The sequence below is a fragment of the Telopea speciosissima genome, chromosome 4 (assembly GCF_018873765.1).
Source record: "Telopea speciosissima isolate NSW1024214 ecotype Mountain lineage chromosome 4, Tspe_v1, whole genome shotgun sequence".
NCBI classification, from domain to species: Eukaryota; Viridiplantae; Streptophyta; class Magnoliopsida; order Proteales; family Proteaceae; genus Telopea; species Telopea speciosissima.
Window position 1 is genome coordinate 8,221,845 of NC_057919.1, and position 20,072 is coordinate 8,241,916.

General features: G+C 42.7%; 1 protein-coding gene and 1 non-coding gene across 2 annotated transcripts; both read left to right on the top strand.

The window, feature by feature from the left end:
* Window positions 1-7,068: 7,068 nt before the first annotated feature.
* Window positions 7,069-14,719, top strand: LOC122658511 (heterogeneous nuclear ribonucleoprotein H-like). Its single transcript, XM_043853506.1, has 2 exons — window positions 7,069-7,247; window positions 13,912-14,719. Exons 1-2 carry the CDS (start codon window positions 7,231-7,233, stop codon window positions 14,669-14,671), a joined length of 777 nt encoding a protein of 258 aa, XP_043709441.1. The 5' UTR covers window positions 7,069-7,230; the 3' UTR covers window positions 14,672-14,719.
* LOC122660607 lies at window positions 8,337-8,401 on the top strand. Its single transcript, XR_006332720.1, has one exon. It is a non-coding gene; the product is annotated as a small nucleolar RNA snoR101 (small nucleolar RNA).
* Window positions 14,720-20,072: the final 5,353 nt, after the last annotated feature.

Below are 20,072 nucleotides of genomic sequence, written 5' to 3' on the forward strand. Positions count from 1 at the left end.
CATCTTAGGCAACTTCACCGCAGCACCAGAAACAGAAAGTACCGGGTCGTCGCGATCGACTACTTCACCAAGTGGGTTGAAGCTAAACCCTTGGCCAAGATAATGAGACAGAGATGGAGAAGTTCGTCCGCGACGACGTCATCTCAAGTTCGGGTACCACGGATCCTCGTCTCGATAATGGAAAACAATTCAACAGACTCTAAATTCCAAGCATTCTCACACCTACAACATCGACTATCGGCTCGTGTTGTAGCATACCCATGTGCCAATGGTCGGTGGAGGTCACCAAATGTAACGCGGAAGGAGTCAAGAAAAGGCTAGAAGGAGCCAAAGGCAAGTGGGTAGAAGAGCTACAAGCGTCTTGTGGGCATACCAACTACAAGACGGACGCCCACAGGAGAGAGCCCATTCCGCCTAGCATATGGCATCAAGCATTGGCGCCGGAGAGGTCTGCGCTATGTCCCATAGGGTTCTCGCACTTCAATGAACGCACCTATGTCGACGGACCGAGGGCGAACCTAGACTTTATAGATGAGGTCCACGAAAGAGCACTACTAAGGAACGTCGCCTACCAAAGAACGATCGCTGTGTACTATAACGCTGTAGTCAAGGAAAGGCTATTCCACCAGGGAGATTTAGTACTTGGAGGGCAAGTGCATCGCACCACTGCATATGGGAAGTCACCCAATCGGGAAGGACCCTACATAGTCTCCAAGCAGATACGCCCAGGGACTTACCGCTGAAGACTCAGGGGCAAGAAGGTAGACCTGCACGAACTCGTAACATCCGAAGAAGTACTATCGGAGAAGCATAGCAAGAGAGTGGTAGTGATACATGAAGTGATGGAGACGACATCAAGGACAATGTGAATTTCATCAAAATAAAGAAATGTTGCAAGAATACTTGTCTTCTCCTACCACTCAATCGAATCACGGCCACTACATTAAGGCAACATGCCAACATCGAGGCTTCATGCCTAAGGCGATATGCCAACACCGAGGCTTCATGCCTAAGGCGATATGCCAACACCGAGGCCGTGCCTAAGGCGATATGCCAACACCGAGGCTTCGTGCCTAAGGCGATATGCCAACACCGAGGCTTCGTGCCTAAGGCAACATGACAACATTGAGGCTTTAGGCCTAAGGCGACATGCCAACATTGAGGCTTCATGCCTAAGGCGACATGCTAACACCGAGGCTTCAAGCCTAAGGCAACATGCCAACACCGAGGCTTCATGCCTAAGGCGCCATGCCACCATTGAGGTTTTACGCCAAGGCGTTAACTATCAAGGGTCGAGAGCATCAACGCGCAAATAATCACCAAGAGACAAGGCAATCAAAGAAAAGCAAAAGCGATCACATAGAAAAGTCATAGTAGTTACAACTCAAGTTCAAAAAAAAGGAAAAAGGTTGAGACGTCTACAGGATCGGGACGACCGTAAGGTCAAGGGATCACGAGTGGTGGGTCGCCTCCGACCTGGGCTTGGAGACATCATGTCCGCCTCAGAGGACGCGCGCAGAAGACCCCCTCAGTGCGGGCAGCCTCCACTCGACACCGAGCGCCTCCACCACAAGCCTACACCCGAAAGCGCCGCAGAAGAAACTCGAAAACCCCAAGACAGAGAAGTCATAGTCGGGGTCACCTCCAGACACAAGCGGCTAAGTCCCGGATCCCTCCCTCATAGGCAGTCAAGCTGCGCTGAACATGCACGAGAACGCAGAGGATGCCCGGAACTCAGCACACGCTCACTCACGCAGATGCCGCTCCACCCCATGCCTTCCCCTCAATGAATGAAGCTCCTCCTCCAAAGCAAGAACCCTAGTCGAGCTCTCGGCCGCACCAAAGAGAGGTCACGCGTAGCTCCTCGACACCTCTAGGAGCTTCCCGACGCCACACCGAGCTCCCCCGACACCCTCCGTGCATCAGCCTCGGCCCTCTCCACGGCATCGACTGCACCTCGGAGCTCCTCTCCACGCCACGCAGGTGCGTTGTATCCGCACCTCACGAGAAGCGTGACCCTCGCGAAGCACCGCCTCGCAATACGATGATGGACCTACAATCAACATGGCAAGCGATAAAATAATGTAAAAATAAATGGAGCAATGGACATGATGAGACAGAAAAGGAATAACTCACCAAGCCATGTCATGGTAGAGGGTCCGAGCTGACAAGCATCGCTAAGCCTCTCGCAAGGCCATCCTCGCGGTAGGGAGCCTACCCCTATCCACCCACTCCCGCGACACGCCGGCTTCGCCAAGGTCGAGCCTCTCGCCAAGACGCCCAAGGTGATCACTGGGGACTCACCCAACGTGGGAAGATCGATGGCGTACTCGCCGAGGAACTCACACCTTTCCCCTTGGAAAGGGGCACACGAAGATCCGGTAAGGAACAACAGAGGGAGGCAGAGGCACGAGCCCGGAACGCCATCGTCACCGGAGAAGTACGGGGAAGGAGAACCCGCACGCCGAGCTCGTCACGCGGCATGTCCTCGGTCCACCCTTCCGCTTTGCTCCAACAACCACAGCGCGTAAGCACCACTAACATCGGCCACCCAGCAGATGGACCACCCCGAGAAGCGGCCTTCCTCCGCAGATTATCGCGGAGCAAATCAAGTCCGGATGCGTATCCACCGCATAGATCGACCAACCAATCGATGACACATACATTCAAATACCAACATGCCAATCAAGTACAAAAGACAATGCTCTTACCAGACTCGCCTTCCGTGAGAGACAGAAGGCCTCCGAGTCCAACTCCCGGACGTGGAACGGATCGCGACCTGTGCACGCCTTGAGGGAGTCACCCTCAAAATCACTCACTCAAGCCCCGGTTGACCCTCTTGAGGTCAATAACTTCCCTAAAAACCGTAATGGGCATCGGGGACCGTGGCAAAAAGAAGCGATCCCTCCAATACTTCACGTGACTAGTGATCCCCGTGAGAAGCTCCACAGAGGCATAGGGCCCCTTGAGCATGCGGCGAGCAAAGTGATAGCATCCATGGTTCCCCTTCTTCATGAGATAAAAGTGGGAGAAAAGGGGAACAAGTGGCGCACGCCCAAAGTGCGAAGAAGACATAGAAACCCAATATCACCCTCCAAGAGTTGGGCAACACCGCCCAGGGGTGAGGTGCCAATGCTCTAACACTAACTCGACGAAGCGAGGATAGGAAGGCGAAGGCCCTGGAGGAAAATGAACGGTAGAGACAGATCTCCCCGCACGATGAGAGAAGGCATATTCGCTAGGCCCAGGAGCACGCAACATGACCTCGGCGGAATATGGAACTCCTCACGGAGGGAAACCAAGTCGAAGGTGACAAGATGCTAGCAATGTGGCCTAACCTATCGCCAGGACTCGGCGGCCGAGGATGCCGCCCCTGTAGGGTCGACGATCCCTACGGGGACCGGAGACACTAGAAGGTCCCACTCTTCCATCGTATCACTAGGGGAGGGTATAGAGGAGGAGTACCCACGTAAGAAGGCGATCCGGGGAACGCTCCTCGAAGATCCAACCCCGATCAAGCAGGCCAAGGTCACCGGGAACGACATGAAGGACAAGAGGGGAACGAACTACTTACTCGAGAAAGCAATCTCCCTAAGCCGGCAAGAAAAATGAAAAGAATGCCACTGCGAAATATAAACAAGCAGATCCATCACATACAAGAGGAAGAACAGGAAGAAGAGCGAGGGTCCATCACACCCACGCCACGGCCACCATAGGCGGGGCATCACCAGAAGGCGCAGCCACACCTAGGCGCGGCCACCGGGCGCGGCCACACCCGTAAGGCTCGGGCCACACCAAAGCGCGGCCATACTCAGCGCGGCCACCCCGCGCGGCCACATCCGCAGGCGCGGCCTCACCTCGGCCACACCCAGTGTGGCCTCACCGCAGCCAGTGCTACCTCACCACGGCTACACCCGCAGGCGCGGCCTCACCGCGGCCACACCCAAAGCGGCCTCACCGCGGCTACATCCGCAGGGCGCGGCCTCACCGCGGCTACACCAGCAGCGCGGCCTCACCGAGACCGAGGAGACACGATACAAAAAAAAAAAAAAGGTGGGGATCGATTTACCTCGGAAAAAGGTGACCGCGCGGAAGGGCAAGCACACGGCGATGACGTAGCCACACCACGAGGCACAATCAAGGGATAGAGGTCACAAGAGGCAAGGCACAGCCAAGCACCACTCAAGCCTTCCAAGCAAACCAAGGCACCAAGATAACACAACCCCAACACAAGGACCCAAAATCAAGCAAAATGGATATTAGTGGAGGTGACCCAAAAACAAGCACATGGTGGGCACCAAAGAGAAGACAAAAGACAAAAAGGGGGAATTAAAGGAGAGCAAAAGGGGAGACAAAAAGTAAGAAAGAGAAATGAGAAGTGAAAGAAGAAGGGAGAGGAAGGAACATATACCTACAAAAAACAAAAGAAAAAGTGTAGGAGGTAAGGTTTGAACCCCCAACCTCTCCTACCTCATTAGTGGATTTACAGCAAACCCCACAGAAAGTCTATTCGCAGGACCCTCACTATGCAAAGACACCTACTCTCTTGGACATCCTATCCCAAGAGAGTGGGGGCAAATGATACATCCAATATTCACCGGGCCAATCAACGATCGCCACGTGTCACAAACGACCCGCTCCATAGCTAAAGGGAACGAACCGGGTCCCAAGACCACCACTCTGGGGCGCGGCCACCACTCGGACGCGGCCTCCTCACCCAGCGCGCCTCACCCAGCGCGGCCTCCTCACCGGGCGCGGCCTCACCCAGGCGTGGCCTCCTCACCCAGCGCGGCCTCCTCACCGGGAGCGGCCTCACCGGCCGCAGCCTCCTCACCAGGGCGCGGCCTCACTCGGCGCGGCCACCACTTGGGCGCGGCCTCACCTAGGCGCACCACACATCCAGCGCTACCACACATCCAGCGCACCTCACCCGCGCGGCCCGCACCAGGCACAACATCGTGGGCACGTGAGGTGGGGCCACCCATCTACGATCCGATCGTATCGCTAAGACTCATGTCACTACCAGGACTCTAGACCGCCGCTTAGAGGTCACGTCATCCAGACGGATTCAAGCACCAAGGGCGTTATCACCACACGCAGTATCTATCCACCAAGGATCCCGATGCCACCAGACACTCCCTCCCACGGGGAGATGGCTAATCGAGGATAGAGCCCCGCTACCCAGGGCCTCTATCCACTCAACGGCACAATCGCCATCAAACGGGGACTCTCCACACCGCCATACACCGCCATATGCTACTATAAAAGGCAAGGTACGCAACCCCATCAAGGGACATCTAAACTCATATTGAATAATCACTATTCATCTGTTTGCGCCAGGAGATCTAACTTTGGCATCGGAGAGCCCTAGGCCGGACCACACCGGTTCTCTCTGTTGACCCCTTTGGTCCACTTGCGGTGACGGCACTCACAGGACCGCTCGACGATTTCTTGACGCAACAGGCGCACCAAAGGTTGATGAGTTCATGACTATATATCGATGTACTTTGTTCATGATATTTGATCGGGAGCGAGAAAGATGGTCAACACAAATCCATTGCTCTATTGGTGAATATCAAGGAGAAAGTTCTGTATACAATTGGACGGAAATCCAAATTCGGTAACAGTTTTGTAAAGTTTTACAAATCGTTGTTATACTATTTAATAATATTATTATTTTGAAAAATATTTTGATCCAATCATTGACACAAAATATTTGTGCTAGCACATTCGATGAATTGGAGTTTGGCGGTAATAAAATCACAGACATGTAGTCCATCACATGATATTGTTTTGTGAAGAGATTGATATGCAATTAGTTGGGTTAACTTACGAATATCTTAGGGGTGTCAACCGGTCGGTTTCGATTGGGTTTGACCGGGCCACACCAATCCTAACCCTTGCACTGTGACCGCTCGTTTATGGAGTTGGGCTTCCATAGGGCACGCATGAATACAATGACAATCGGTCGATCGGTTAACGATCACTAAATGAGCTAAAGGGGCCATAAACAGGCTGTTCTTCGGTTTCCTATATTATTATTAATAATAATAATAACAATATTATTGCTATTACTATTATTATTATTATTTCAATGGTGGGATAGGGGATGTGAAAAGAGGTGGTTTGAGGAGAGAAAGAGAATGGCTTGTTTTGGTTTCATTCTTAGTACAAATTTCACATGAGATTTTACACTCGTTATAAACACATGTTTATTAAAATGTAGCGTTAAATATTTGAGATGGATTTCTCCTGAAATAGGGCATTTCAAGACTATATTAAAATTGGTATCAATATCATATTAATATGGTGCAAAAATCATATCAGATACCTTACCAAATTAAAATAATCCAGGAAATAATTATCGAAATTATACCAAAACCTACAAGTCATTATAATCCCTATAAGAAGAAGAACGTTGTCTAGTCACGTGGATCCTACATTCAAACACAGGAGCACGTGAAATTACCGGCCCATACCTCATAAAATTAAAAATCCCATCCATGTTGATGCTCTTGTATATGCATAATCTCATTGGTCCCGAAGCTGGTGCATGGATCTCTTATCTTATCCCTATGTAGGGACAATGTTTTTTGTGCCGCATCGTAGGTTGTGCCCAGGCACATAGGCTTGCCACTTAGGGGGGCAGGGTGGTCATTGCGCCCAACCCCATGTTCTTGGGTGCAGCCTGCGCTGCAACACAGAGAACAACCCCCCTATTTATTAGTAGGGAAAAGGTTATCTGAGCCGCTGTCATAGGTACACTAGCATCTATGTATTCATAATGCGTTATCTGTCCGAAAGCATGGTTCCTGTGCTAGTACCGGCCAATGGGAGTGCGCAAGTAAGCATCATCATGAATGCAGTTTATGCCTTTCATGGGGGTGAGGCAATCATTTTACCAATTTGCTCCATCGGTGTGCGGGAGCAGGGACCATACTCCCGGACAGAGTCCTCCGATTTCTATTTATCTCATGAAGTGTCCTTGTAAATCTACGCCGCTTGCTCACAGAAACGGGAAAACCTCTCCCTTATTATTAAACGTGGTGGGCGGAAGCCGCGGAAGGGCACTCTGCTTTGCTCTGCGGTTAGGGTTCTGGTTTTCTTCGTCTCCTTAGGTTGAGAGCCAGCGGGTTGGGGTTTACTTGTTCCCTCTTTCAAAAGTTCGAATTCGCTTATTCTTTTTACTCCCAGCTGAGATTTACAAGGAGCTTTTCGAATTTCAACACCATGTACGGATCCAGAGAGTGAGTTCAAACAAATCTCTGCGTACCTTTTTCCTTTTCAATTCTCACAGAAAGGCAGAATTTTCATTTGTTGTCTGTATATGGTCGACCCGGTTTGTTGTTTGTTATTTTTATTCATCTCAATTTTGTTGACAGAACAAATGTTTGGAACTAGTTAGGTTTTTTTTTTTTTTTTTTTTTCCCGTGGGTTTAGTATGGTTATTGGACACAGAACGGTGTTTCTTTATGAATAATTGTCACTCTGGAATGAACACTTTATATGTGAAAGCTTTAGTCTCTCAAGATTTTTCCATAGTAAAAGATCTTATGGTTTTTTTGGGTTCGTTAGGTTTTGAATTATTATGCTGTATCCTGGTGTAAGACACCATTTTATGTTGTTTGATTCTGGAATGGATGTTTTTTATGGTTCTGTTTTATGTTATCGCTGGTTTTGAGACTAGTAAACATTAGTTTCATGATATTTTATGCTGCTGCTGTTGAGAAACACTCAGTCGTACCGGAATATTGTACTAAGAGCATAAGGTCAAGCTTTTATTGGAGTGGAAAGAGGGGAGAGGTTAATTTAACGGTAGAGCTTCCTTCCTGAAACTTATGAGATTTAAACTATTAATGCTCGAGTTTGAAACGTATCTTGACCTTCTGACCTCATGGGAAAATTAGGTTGTATGCATTATTGATTTCAAGCGGCTCATTTTGTTGATTATGAGGTATTGTCACTTACTTGAGTGCCCTCCATGGGTTGTAAGTCCAGTAGCTTATATCAAACTTAGCTTTCTAGTGAATACTTACATATATGGGGAGATTTCTGGGGATTGATGTTGGACCCCAGTCTACTCAGGTGTGAATCAGTTATTCTATTTCTTTCTGACAATAGAATATGGACTTGACCTTCTGATCTTTTATTTTATTTTATTTTAAATAGTAATTTTTTCCTTTCTTCTCGATGACTTGTAGGAGTACTTTATTTTCCTCAAATATGATAAGCTAACCTATTGCTTCTCCCGATCTCTTTCTTTTGTGCTACTAGATTTACTCCTCTATTTTTTTTTTTTAAAATCTTTCAATTGGTTCTAAGTTTCAGCAAATGATGTCTTACACTTGATCTCTGAACTTCAGGTAAGTTCATGTGTAGACAATTTTAAGTTACTGATGCTTTTACTTTGCCCTTGAGTTTTTGGATTAAAGCTTTCTGTTATTCCATTCCAATGTCTAATGAATGGGTAAGCCAGTATGTTATTATCTGGGTCTTTTGTTCCCCCTCATAAGAAAAAAGGGAAAAAAAGAAGTATTTAAGTAGCTTTCTTTTCCTTATAGTTATTATTTTTAAAATTAATAGTTTTGATCATCTAAGGGTTGTGGTTCAGTATTACAATTTCCAAACAGTTTCATATCCCCTCATATAGTCTGTCTGCGTTTTTAACTATATTGTTTTTTTTTTTTTTTGGTTTTATTACTAATATAAGAGAATATACTTCTCTACTAAATCTTAACACCCCACCCCCCCAAAAAAAAAAAAAAAAAAAAAAGGTGGGGGGGAAGAAAATCAGAAGAATCCCAAATCCTTTCCAAGTTTCAAACTAATCCAAGTCCTTTACCGTCAACCCTTCCTCTCATCTTTCACATACTCCTGGTCCCTTTTGTTTGTGCATTATTATTTTGGCCTATTGGGCGTCAAGTGTTGGCATCCAATAACCGCTTTTAAAAGTAAAAGAACTATTCTTTTGGCCATATTCACGTGGTCTAGCAATTGTTTGATGTAGACCTAGAAGGAATCAGATTCTAGGGTGCTGAAGCTTGAGGTTTTGGGAAGTGAAGGAATTTTTGGACTCTTAATGGGTTTAGGGTTCCTTAACCAACTTTGTATTCCTTATGTTTTGGTTGGTTTCAAATTGTGATGCCAATTCGGTTGTTGTTAGCATTTCAGTCATGGAATTGGAGGATATTTGGTATGATTCTCTGCAAAGTTTGTATGAAGTTGTACTCCCTCTCTATGGTGGTTGATATTTGAAGCAGCTAAACTAAGACCGTTGTTGTTTTAATATTAAAATCACAGGATGGACAGTGTCACAGTGATTATGTGGGTATCCTAGAAGAGATTAGGGTTTACACTATATATGAAGCTTAGGGTTATTAGATTTAAGATTTTTGGATCTTGTCTGACATACTATGATTAAGGACTAATGGAGACTAGAATTTAGTGTCTACAGGAATGATTGTTGGAAGACCAACTTTGCAACAGGCCTTAGGATAGATATGGTATGGCCTGTATGGTGAAATGGATCTAAGATTACTAGTCTAGTAGGAAGAGGGGGATAAAATGATGGTGAAGTTGGTATGTGTTGTGATCGGTTGCTGATCTTGAAATCCCGAAGAAAAGATTGAGAATGAAGCTGCCACAATTTTCTTTTCTGTGAATTTCAATATTATGATATCATAATTCTACCTAAATATTTTGAAGCTGGGTTCTGCTTTGATATGACTTCCCTAAATCATCTTGAATGCTCATGATATTGGGTTTGTGGGAGGAGTGTTTGATTGAATTTTCAGATGGCAAGCCAAAATCATGCAAAATTCGTAGAATAATTGTGGATGGTTCTTAGAAATGGAATTTAGGACTTAAAAGGTATTTATCTCGGGTTGGTGGAATCTAATTTGGTTCTGGATTTATATCAATGGGCAGTTAGGAGAAGTTGGACTGACTAAGTAGGTTCCCCACCTATGGATATTAGTCTAATGCTCTAGACAATTGTACACATCTTGTGTGTTTTGGTAGTTTTTGACACCAACCTAGCTTTGTCTGGGTGAAAATTTGTCTTTAAATTTTATTTTGATCTATGGGAAGTTGCTATTGATTGATGTTTCTGGGGTTTGATGAATGTTTGCTAATGGGACTACAATGGGGGTGTGATGTAGTATCACTTATGTGGACCGGGACAAACCCTTTTGAAAGCCTAGATCGAACCGGGTCCAAATCTGATTTGGGTCTAGTAGGATATCTAGGCATTAAATTGGGTTGATATTGTAATCTATTATTTTATTTTTATACTGTTTTCTTTTAGTAGGAAGTTGGATACGTTAGTAGCAACTAGGAGATAGGATTTGATTTGACTTCTATTTCAGTTTTAGAGTTTGGTTAAGAAACTTTTTTTCTTCCCCCCCCCCCCCCCCCAATTTATATATGTAAGCAACCCACTGTAATGAACAGATCGAAGAATGAATTGGGTTTGTTTGTTTGGTTGAAGCCTGCATGGCCTGGGCAACTTTGGCTGTCGTTCTCTTTCTGCTCTCCCTCTCTTTCCCTTCTCAGGTAATCTTTTCCCCTGCAGTTCCATATTCTTTCCTTCCCTCTCTTTTGTCCTACTTCTCCTTCCTATTTCTCTGTTTATGTTTCACCTCTGTTCTAGTAATACCAACAGTGCCTCACGTTGTAAGGTTGATTTCCTCCATCTCTTTTCTTTTCTTCCCCATCTTTTGTGTGGAGGTCCCTCTACCTTAGGCAATTCCATCCCTGGGTTCCTAGCCCCAATATCTTCTCTACCATAAACCCTAGTTCAGTCCTTCGATATCATACTTGTGATTGTTGTTTGGGTCTCTGTTGGACGGCAATTGAGTGTTCTTCACCTCAGTGATCTGCCCCTAAAACATCGGGATCCAGATCCTCTACTGCCGAGCTGTCCGGCAGGACCGTGCTGCCCAGACATGGTGCTGTGCGCAAAGACCGCCTTACCCCCACTCAGGCAAGGCGTTTGGGCAGGGGTAAGGCAGACATTGCGTGCAGCACCGTGTCTGGGCAGCACAGTCCTGCCGGGCAGCTCGGTAGTAGAGGATCCAAATTCAAAACATCGGCACCAACAGAGGACCCATGACCCATGAATTAGAGGGAGTTCTCTCCTTCGAAGAAACCTCGTTTCCACCTCTTTGCTGCGTCTTGGTTGGTAGCTTGAAGATGAGCCGGTGATGCTGTTTTAAACAACAACGTATCACATTCTTTTTCCCAAAATACTCTCATCTTATTTGTTTACCCTCTTTTGTCCATGTGTTAAAACCTTGTAAGTTTATCCATATTCAATAAATACTGTTTCCTTTTGTGTCCTTAGCCCTTTCATTTACCAAGTCAATCTGGTTAATTACGAGATCACCGCTCCCATCGCTTATTGACCTACTAGGCACCTAGGTGGGTCCATAGCTATCCAAAATGGATTTTTCGAACCCAGGGTTGCATTACAGTGGTTGGGGATGGAAATCATGGAATATGGATTTAGACTAGAGTGAAAATTTTCAGGTTGATGCTTGGATTATGGCCGGTAAAGGAACCAATGGATCAGGTAGGGGCAAATTGTGTGAAAAATAGAAAAGGAACTTACCCTGATTGTATAGGATTACACCTGATTCTGGACTGGATCTGCGTCCCACATGTGGACTGATGCAACACACTCTGTTGAGCTGTAAATTAAATTCGTTCAAGTATGAAAACAGGTGTGGTTCCCATATGGACATTTTTCTACGTGACTTCCAAATTAATCTGGCTAACTAATAAACTTTTTTAATCTTTAATGGCATTGGACACTAAGCCTTGGACAGTTGTACCACTTAAAATGGATTTGCTCGAGTACATTACTACATTCACAACTATCAATGCATTTCATAAGTCACCTGATCAATGTTTCATGATTTAGCAACTTTTTGATTCCTTTGAGTAGGTATGGCCTTACATTGGGCCAATGCTTAGGGTTTTTCATAGAAGGTTTCTCCCTAGTGGAAGCATGATGAATTGTGGCTGGGCATAGGCTTGGTTTGTGCAAGATTGAGTTTCCACCTGCTGTTGTAGTTTGGTTAGGGCCAGTGTAACCGACCTGCTAGTGTGAGTCACTATTGAGGTCTTGTGGCAAAAGCCTGATTAGTTATCTGGGCAAAAATGCAGGATGTTATTACTGGTAAATATTGAGGTGACTAGTTTATTATCTTTCCTGTGTTGTCAAGTGATGTCTTGACATTGTTTAGGAGTGGTTTAACTGCCCTTTCTATTTTCTTGTCTTTTTGGATATAGAAAAATATCTGATTTTCGGACTTTTGAATCCTTTTGGTTTTGTTGGCTCAGACCATTTATTTGACAAAGTAGATTATTGCATGCGAGTTGGATGTGGTATTGTTTCATGGATCTGTTTGTACATGACTACATGTGTAATTGTACAGTTGGCTTGGTTCTTCATGCTTTAATAGAATTATTTACTTTGCTATGACATATTTCCTCTCATACAATGCTGTTTGAAATTCTTTTAATGAGATAGTTGAGGAAATATGGCATGGGTTGTGCCTTAGCCGCTGAAATAGATGATGTGCAGCTGTTCTATGTGCATGTCTCTTGTGGACATGCTCAAAGAATTTCTTGTGCTAGGGCTTTCAGTTGGGTGTGTGGTAGGCAGGCTATGATCCATCCAGGAGGTATGCTGTTGATTGGGCTGGCCAAAAAAAAGTGGTGAGTTAAGGCTCCCTGATTAATGTGGTTCTGGGTCACCGAAGGTAAGGATTCCATAAACCAATCAAAACCAGAATTGCAGACTAACTAAGGTTTTCCAGAATTTAGGAGAACCCAATAAAACAGAATAAAAAATTCAGATTTGGCTGAAACTCTGGTCGGAGGCTATTTTAATATAGGAGAACAAGATATCAAATGCCCAGGGTGATCAGATGGTCAGATTCTGAGATCTGGTCAAATCCTATTCAGTTAAGGAAACTCACAAGAGAGTTGCAGGACCAGAATGGGAAAAAACTTATAGCTTAATAAGCTCAACTCAGAAACATACCAAGGGCTAGTTGAAGGGTGTTTCAGCAGATTTTGATGGGTAGATTAAAAGATACTTAAGAATCCTATTTGAACAAGGAAGCTCAACTAGAACAGAATCCAATTGCTGTACTGAGCTGATTCAAAGATAACGAATCAAAATAAGGATTAAAAGTAGTACTGACCAGCAAATAACCAACAGAAACAATTGTTTATAGATCAGAAACTGGGATTTGTGAATTTAAAAGATAAAACCAGAAAATAGAGATATGACTTTGGAATCATCACCAAAGCCTAGCCTGGACTGACCACCAATCAACCTATTAAATCACCACAGTAGAGTTGGACTTCATCATCCCACCACCAAGTCTCCGTTGGGGCCTGACGACTAGCCTTCGCTTCCCCTAGAGCATCTTTGGCAACCCTCTTAATACAGGCCATCATCTCGTTCCACATCACATTGGTGTCTCCCTCAAATCCCCAGGACTGAATCACTACATTACCAATATGCTGAATCACTACATAATAAACAAAAGTTGAAGCCAATTCTAGTTACTCAAAAATCAGAATCGCAAGGGGGGGGGGGGGTTTGTTCTCTGGCCTGGTTCTTCTCATGCTTTGGGTGTACCTAGCGGTCCTAGCCTTGAATCTGCATCACTGATCCTTATTAGGGTGCTGCCCATGGTGTATTTCCTCATTCTTTCTCATTTCATGGATTTGTTTTGCTTAAATACTTATATTGGGATGGTAAAGTATGAAAAATGCTTGAGAATGGTAGGCAGAGGAAACAACTAGAAATTAGGAAGTTGTGGGTTGGGTTTGGTTTTATTAACAGGGTTGAGTGGGGATTGTTTCTTTTTTTTTGGGTTTGAATAATTGAAGGGCAATGTTGGGAAGCGGGGGGGTTTTGGACGGGTACGAGGTCGGCTCAAAGAGGCAGAGAATGATGGAATCAAATCCCTACTTGACAGTGAGCAGTGCTGCTGGAAGCATCCAGCCTTACAGCTACAATGGCGGGTTCCACCCAACCTTCCCTGTGGTTCGTCTCAGAGGTCTCCCTTTCAACTGTACCGACGTTGACATCTTCAAGTTTTTTGCGGGGTTAGATATTGTGGACGTGCTGCTGGTGAACAAGAGTGGACATTTCTCTGGAGAGGCATTCGTCATCTTTGCAGGCCTCATGCAAGCCGAGGTTGCGCTCCAGAGGGATCACTTTAACATGGGACACCGATATGTGGAAGTCTTTAGGTGCAAGAAGCAAGACTACTACAATGCTGTAGCTGCGGAGGTAAACTATGAAGGCTTTAATGATAATGGTTACCGTGGCAGCCCACCTCCCCCTCGAGCAAAGAAGTCTGTTGACAAGGACCAGTTGGAGTACACTGAAATCCTTAAGCTTAGAGGCCTCCCCTTCTCTGCGACCAAGGCTCAGATCCTGGACTTCTTTGGTGAGTTTGGGCTGACAGAAAACAGGATACATATTGCGTGCAGGTCGGATGGTAAAGCAACCGGTGAGGCATATGTGGAGTTTGCTTCAGCTGTAGAGGCTAAGAAAGCAATGTGCAAGGACAAGATGACAATTGGATCACGGTATATTGAGCTGTTCCCTTCAACTGCCGACGATGCCAGGCGAGCTAGATAGAGTTCATGCAATGTGGTTTAACACTTCACATTGTATGACCTTCAACTCCCCCTCCCCCTCCCCCAGACATGTTTTTCAGTTGTTTAACTAACTTTGAAACTCTTATTTTTGTCAAGTGCTAAAGTTTTTTTTTTGTTTGGGGGCAAAGTGAAAAGGTTTATCTGGTTAGAGACTTAAAGTAAATGATGGGAGGGGTACACTGTTCACCTGCTAGATGATTTGGTGATTCTAACAGTTTGATATATAAGATCTGATTTGGACTAGCAATCTTTCTAAGTTTCAATTCAAGTACCATTAAATATCTTACTAACTTGTTAAGTTAGCCGTGTTTTTTTTTTCTTCCTATCAACTGTATGTAAAATATTCCAATCATTTATTTTTGCCACTTGGCCAACTCTGATTTAGCTGAAACTTGACATGTGAGCACAGGGGGTTTTGAGGTCCCACTTGTTTCACAAAGTTATAGAGACCCATCATCTAATATGTTCTATGATAGAATCAGGACACGCCTGGAGAACTCTCTTTGGATGGAGGTATCTTGAAATTCAGCTCCCAAAACAAATATGGTAATTAAACTTCACATGCCATTGGGAAACCAAAAAAAAAAACCAACATTATTGATATTTTTGATGAAATGTGAAGTAAAATTTAATTGCCATATTTAATAAATTATATTATTGTGCTTATTACATAATTATTCTTTATAATGACTGCTAAATTTTTCCATTTTGGTTGTGGTATAAAGTTTTACTGCACTATTAATCAAAGATTGCCTCCTGTTAAGGGAGGTTGGCTCTCTTCTTTGGTTAATTCGTTTACAAAGTTGAGAAAACTATGGAACATAAGAGCAGATCAAAGTGTCCATATTACCTGGGCCCCTTTAGATAAGCTCACAACGATGTTTAAATTTCAAGAAATGCTGTTTGATCCAGGGTTTTAGTTCATAGTATCGGCACTGGTATTGGTATCGATATTTGCCGATATCGATATAGATCGGGTTGTATTGGGTTGCTATAAGAAAATTCAAAAAACAGTCCCTTTTTGACCAATACCATTGTTCCGTATATGAATCGGCCGATACCTCCGACCCAATACTGATACCTAAAATTATGAGTAGAGAGGAAGAGTTAAATGGTCTGACCTTGCCACCTTGACAGAAGTTACATGCAAAATGTATTGGACTTTGTCTTTTTTGCGGAAACATATAATCATACAAATTTTGTAGAGATTTCATTTGAATGCAAGGAAAATTGAAGGGAAAGGAGGTAAAAGTTTTCAAATCTATAAAAAGAAAACTTTTGTATTCATTACTCAAATAATATAAATTACTTAAATTTATTACTATATTAGTTTTTAGATGTAATTTTTATTGTACTTTATAAACCCAAATGATTTAGATGTGGAATAAAATAAAATTTAATAATCAAATATGAAATGATTTGGAGTCTGTGATATTATCAGTGGTATAATAATGGTTGCAAGCGTCCTTTACCCCAAAAAAAAAAAATGATTGTAAGGTTGCGTTTGTAACGGTCCGAACAAAGAACGCCCGTTCTTAACTAAAAACGTTCTTTGGCATTTCTAGTCCGGAACGGCGTTCGTGACCAAAATGACCGTTTGGTAATGGTCTCAAGAACATGTTCAGAACGAAAATGGTGTTTGGTAAAACCTGTTCTTCCAAATTTGATATTAATTACAATAATGCCATTTCCTTCTAAATTATACAAAAAAATACTTGTAAACCCCTTTTCTCTCTTACCAACGTTGGCAATAAAATTAAAATATTTCATTAACATAACCAAAATAATTATAAAAATGTCAAATTTCAAAAATACCATTAATATTGGGTTCTTGTGTGGATTAGTGTCATAAGCTGACTATATATGACAGTTAAATAAAAAGGGTCTTGGTGGATTTGAACCACCATCCCCTGGAACATGCTCATGTTCCAAGTGCTCTACCCATTTGAGCTAAAGACCCATTAAGTAGAGATCTAAAAACAGAAATACAACCAAAAAGGTCACAGTAGCATGAATCTTCACATGAGGAATGAAATGAGCAAAGGTCTAATGCAGAAATCAGCAAAGAGTCGCATTGAAATGAATATTTGCATGAGAAAGTTAACAAGCAAGATTTCTACATAGGAATTCAGCAGGTGAATTATGATCTCAAAAATGGGAAATCAATAGAGTCAACATGAATGCATCTAACTTGAAAAAAAAAAGGAAAATGAAAATTCAGGAGGGAAGTTATGAATACATCCATTCACAAGAAGAAAAAGAGATCTCATCTTCCATATCTTCCCCAAAGCTATGCGAGGTTTGAAGGCGCAATTGTTCAAAGGGGAAGACCCTTGATTGATCTGTTATCATATATAGTTAAGGTAGAGAGACTAGAAAGGAGAAAATAAAAAGACCAAGCATAACTAGAAAGAGAGAAGGAAAAGAGATGAAACTCCGATTCCCATCTTCCCTTTGAAAATTTACAGGACTTTGAGTTCGACACTCCACATAGAGTGAGTGCACCTTTCACACCACCACGATCTAATGGATTTCTTCCTCATCATTTCCTCCACTTCGTGCTATTATTGCAACAGCAATGTGAAACATAACTTGGAAGGGACTCAACAGCCCACATGACAGCCTTATGAAGCACTATTTGGCAGCCAATAAATGGGTATTGGGGATTGCTTCGTACCACTACAGGCCGATCCTCTAGAAATGGAAAAATAAAGATTGTCTTATAAAAAGCAGGCATAGCCTGTTTGTGTCAATGACAGTCTTAAGGAGTTGAAATTTTGGTTGGGAGGTAGACCCATTGTTCTCTTCCGTATGGCTATGCAGGTTTGCATTTTCCTTCCTAAGCTAACATCGAAATTTCATAGCTGCTATATATATTGCCTTCACCATGGACTGATTTACCATAAGAAATATATTACAGCTTTAATCATATGATATGACGAGACAAATTAATAAAACATTACCCCGAGGAACGGAGGGAACCCAAACACATTTTCCTTGGCAAATTGTCCAAAACCATGGAAACCCAAAATCCTTGGTAAGATTTAAACAGAAAAGAACAGAGACCTTTGTTCTTTCCCTCAATTCATGATCACAAGTAGGAAGAGAAATTAACAAGATAAGCTTTACCTTTCTAGTTTCTCTTAAACTTTCGCCATCAACATCATCATTAGATACCACTCTTCTTCTACCTTCCTTAACCACCATGTTTCCAAGGCCAAGAGATCTTTTCAATCTAGCATCCATCATATCTTTTGCAAGAGATCTCTTTCTTTTGCTCCTCTAACTATTGTTGTTTAGAGTTCTTCATAATTAGTCTTACTTATAATGGTTGGCTTAGGGCCTCTCTATCGTTTTTGACTTTTAATTTTTCAACATATTCAAAACCCAATCGAGTTATCTTTCTCCATTACACATCCACCTACAAAGAATCACAACCCATCTAGGACACAAAACACCTCAAGCGTTTTGTTAAATAGCGAAATAGAGAAAGAACCCTAAAAATTTGAAGCACGGATAACATATTGAGGCACAGATTATCTACTAAACAAAGAACCCTAAAAATTTTAAACATGAAGAATTTTTAAATCAATACGATACATCGAGAGAGTGTTACATTATCCAAAAGCCCTAAAATTGCTCAATTTCTTATGAAATCCATACCTTTTGATCCGACTTCTCGACCTAACACCGAGGGTCTACAACTCGGGTAGAGAGAGAGAGAGAGAGAACGAGACAGAGAGAGTGAGAGGAGAGAGGGAGAGAGAGAGAATGAGATAGCAAGATAGAGAGCGAGAGAGATATGAGATCGTGTTTTGTTGTTCTTACCTTGAAGGCGGAGTTGCGGTAGAGGTCTCCTCCTCTGCTCCTTCTCTTCTCCTTCTCTTCCCCTTCTCTTCCCAACGTTTGATCGCAAGGTTGTATCCCCAAACCAAGACCTTCATGGATTTTCACGGGTTTTAGTTGATTTTTGCTTTTGCCTAGTCGTTTCGTTCTTTACAGACGTATGCGAGGCGGTCTATAAAGAACGTTCTTTTGGCAAAGATTCTCTCCGGTTCGTTCTAAAAGAACATAAAAATGAACCGACAACCCAAACAGATTTTCATGTTTTTTTGTTCTTAAAGAACGGAAGAACGGCAAAGAACGGTGTTCGGACCGTTACCAAACGCACCCTAAGTGTTTTTGTTTTTTTTTTTTTTGAAAATTTTTACTTCTTTTCACTTCAGTAATCCTTCCAAACAAATGGAATCTTAGATGTTAGAAAAATAAAGTAAAAATTGTATAAAGTACTATTGCTAATGGTATTCTAGATAGTATGTTGGATACTGATAACAAAAGTTTCTTTTTTAACCAATTGAAGAGTAAAAAGTAATCATTACGATTGATTTATACATGAAAAAAACAGAAAAGAAAAGAAAAACAAACCTTTAATAAGAGACAAACAAAAATTGAAGCTACACATTGATGATGTGTTTGGTATGTATTCTTGGAATGCATTCTATGTCAATTTTGCATTCTTGAACAATGAAAACAACTATTTTTATCATCTGAGAATTCAAAATCGACTTAGAATGCATACCAAACACAGCCGGAGTTACCTGAGTCTTAAGTCCTTTGTGAGAAGTTGGGATATAGTGCATTAGCATTGGTATAATCACACACGTTCTGTGTGAGGAGTTCATAGTAGAAAATTTGTTTACTTATGGAGAATTTCCTTCGTTCAAAAGAGTTGTAATTATTATTAGGCGAAGGTATTCATACATGTTAAATTCTCCCATTCGACTTCATCAAATAGGGATGGCAAGGGTGTTTATGTCATTTCAAATGGATGTTTATGTCAATCTCATAGCATTTAATGTCGGTTGTGGACATGTGCGGCTGTGTATGAAAATTTTTGCATTATTTTTATTAGGAAAAAAGATCTCTACTTATTATTATTATTAATAATTTGAATGACACGTTCAAGATTCTTTCACTATTTTACTTTGTTAGGAAGGTAAGAGAAAGCACATCGGTTTAAACTTTGTACTATTAGAATAGTTCTCCTTATCTATTTCTATTGGCTTTAGTCATATCTATCAAAACAAATAAATGAATACATAAGTAAAATAAAAATAAGTCTAAGAATGGAAAATAAGGGTGAAAAGTTGGAACTAGAATTGAAAATTGAAAGTGGAATGAATAAGATGAACCAAGCCAAATAAATTTCATCCAAATTCAATTATGGAATTTAGGAATCAAATAAATTTGGTCCGAATTCGGTTCTAGTTAGGTAGAACAATTGAAACCGAATAAGACCAAACCTGAACGGACCAAATTCAGTTTGAATTTCAAAAGTTTGGAATGGAACCAAACCGATTTACAAGCTTAGTAGAACATTC